A 2,821-nucleotide genomic window follows, 5' to 3' on the forward strand; every position below is an offset into this window, starting at 1 on the left:
AGATTGAACCTATTTTTAGGCACCACAAACCCAACGGGCTGGGATGAGTAGTAAAGGATTTCTCTCTCTCAAAGTTAGCACGGAAGTTGCTTTCCCAGAGCAGTGAGGACAAACCTCTGGGACTTTCCTTTCCTTAAGAGACAATGCTCACTTGGGTGCTTCTAAAAGAAAATCATTGCTCCATAAAACTTGGCTATATCTGGTTACTCAGAAACCTGTAGGAAATCCAGCTCAGCTACATAAAAAAGTTAAACAAGTTATTTTGTTGTTGTTGTTGTTGCTTTTTGTCTGTTTTTCTTTAACTATCTGAGGGCCGGATTAAGTACGTAACTAAAAATTAGTAACAGAAGAGGCTGTTTTAGTTCACAATATTTCTTTCACTGAAAACCTTTCCACAAGTACATTTACCTTCAGTATTTAACCAGATCCTGAATTCAGTATGACATTTTGCCTTGAGGTATTAAAGTGTCCTCTGCCAAAAAACAGCACCATCTATTTTTTAATTTTGGACCGCTACTGTGGATATTTGTCAGTCTCATCTAAAGCCTATTCATACACAGGTGGGTGGTTGTAATGTGGATTCATATTTTGCAAGGTGAGTTTTCTGTGGATGCTGAGGTTTTTTGTAGATTCCACTACTGGTAATAACGCTTGCAGGTTTTCTCCTACTTCTCTTCTTTAATCTTCGACTACAAACGTTCTGCCAGGACTGAAGAGTCTTGGAAGTCCAGATCCACATCCCACTAGTAATGCCCACAACTAACAACATAAAAATTTTGACCATAAAAATTTCTACTGCTGGAATGGAATTATTCATCATGCAGTCTAAATTTTTAGTCTGATTGTTCATCTTGCATTTCTGTTGAGTTGCCACAATTTTCCAGTAATCCATATTAAGTCTTTCATAAAAATAGCAAGCTATGACACAAGTTGCAGGCACTGTGTACAAGACTGAGAAGACACCAATCCTGACCATGAGTTTCTCCAACTTGTCGGTATTTTCTCCACCTGTTTTCATCACCCTTCTGATATGAAAAAGGGCCACAAAACCAGAAAGAATAAAAGAAGTGCCAATGATTAGATAACAAGCCAAAGGAATGAGTACAAACCCGGTCAAGGCATTCACATCCATGCTTCCAACATAGCACAGCCCTGTCAGCTCATCTCCAGCCACCCTTCTCATAACTAGGATCATTATGGTCTTCACAGCTGGAATGGCCCAGGCTGCCAAATGAAAGTAGCTACTGTTTGCTTCAATTGCTTCGTGCCCCCATTTTTTCCCAGCCGCCAGAAACCAAGTTAAAGTCAAGATTACCCACCACAAGGAACTGGCCATACCAAAGTAATACAGAACCAGGAACACAATGGTGCAGCCAGTGCTCTCCAGTCCCTCTTGGATGACATAGAGCTGGCCACTGTCCCTGTCGCAGGCAATGCTCTCAGCACCCGAAAAGAGGCGGATGATGTACCCCACAGAGTAGACACAGTAGCACATAGAGAGGAAGATGATGGGCCTCTCGGGGTACTTGAAACGCTGAGGATCTATCAGAAAAGTGAGTACAGTGAAAGCGCTGGAGAAAAAGCACAGAATGGACCAGATGGCAATCCAAATGACAGCAAACTGCTTGTCATCCTTGCTCCAGTAAACATCAACCCCCGGAGTGCAGAGCGGTGCGCAGGAAGCGCTCTTTTCCACGTGGTGGAACTTGCCCGGATTTTCACAGGAGGTTCTGCTGAGGCTGTCCTTGTGCTGCTGCAGGTCATGGCCACTGCTGGGCCTCTGCGGCCGGAACATGGGTGGCAGCATGCTGGATCCCCTGGGCGGCTCGTCTGACCCGTTGTTGGGGGCCTCCATGCACAGGTAATTGGGGTCGTTCTTGTTGGGCAGCTTGCTGCAGTCTAAGGAGTCTGGCCATTTGAAGTTGAACTGCTCCATGATAGGAGAGCATTTCAGCCTCGCCTGCTCACACATGACCCTGCAGGCTGGGATCGGTGTTGAAACCTGCTCAGTGCACATAGGGGCGTAGAGGGAGCAGAGGAAAAATTTCAGATGGCTGTGGCAACCGTACTCCACCAAGGGGGCAAACTCGTGCAGTTGAATGGCCGCTTCCCTTTGGTTTTCGTGTCCCATCAGGTTCGGCATCCTCGTCATGTTGTACCCTATATCCTTGCACATGGGGATTTCGATCGGCTGGCACCTCCCGTCGCCGGGGCGCTCAATGTCTATGGAGCTTATCCCCGCGCAGCGCTCTGCGAGCCAGCAGAGCGCCAGGACGGCCCGCACCAGGTTCCCTGCGGCTGGCCCCATGTCGGCCGGGGGTCAGTGCGGCGGGTCACTGCGGCGGGGGCTGCATCGCGTCCGGCCCCTGCGAGGCAGCGCGGAGGGCACGGCGGGGCTCAGGTCAGCATCGCCCGGGCCGCTCGGCCCCGCCGGAGGAGCGGGGAGGCGGGCGGGGAAGTTCGCGAACAGCCAGGGGAGGAAGAAGTGCCCCCAGCGCACCGACGAGCCGAACTTACTGCGGGGAGCCCGGCAACTTTCTTTTCGCCGGGCTTCCACTTTGGCGAGCCGTCTTTCCAGCACCCTTCCTGCTCCTCCTCCTCCCTCGAAGCGAAGGCAGAGCGATCAAAGCAGATCCGAGCGATCACCTCTTCCACTCGCACATGTCCCGGGCGGCTTTCGGTGCAGCGAGCTCCTCCGGGGATTTTCCTCTTCCTAGAGCGGGTCACGGCTCCGGACTTTTTCGCCGAGAGGTGGGGATTGGTTTATCCGAGCGTAGAATAAAGGAGGAGGAGGAAATATCTAAGCCATTGAAGAGGGGGA

The 2,821-nt window shown here is 50.3% G+C and overlaps 1 protein-coding gene across 1 annotated transcript; it reads right to left on the bottom strand.

Annotated features, from left to right (window-relative positions):
- Positions 1 to 550: 550 nt before the first annotated feature.
- FZD10 (frizzled class receptor 10) lies at positions 551 to 2,308 on the bottom strand (the record flags this gene model as incomplete). Its single annotated transcript, XM_079543722.1, has 1 exon — positions 551 to 2,308. One exon carries the CDS (start codon positions 2,306 to 2,308, stop codon positions 551 to 553), a length of 1,758 nt encoding a protein of 585 aa, XP_079399848.1.
- Between the last annotated feature and the right edge of the window lie 513 nt (positions 2,309 to 2,821).

This window comes from Tetrao urogallus (assembly GCF_951394365.1).
Source record: "Tetrao urogallus genome assembly, chromosome: 17".
Lineage (NCBI taxonomy): Eukaryota > Metazoa > Chordata > Aves > Galliformes > Phasianidae > Tetrao > Tetrao urogallus.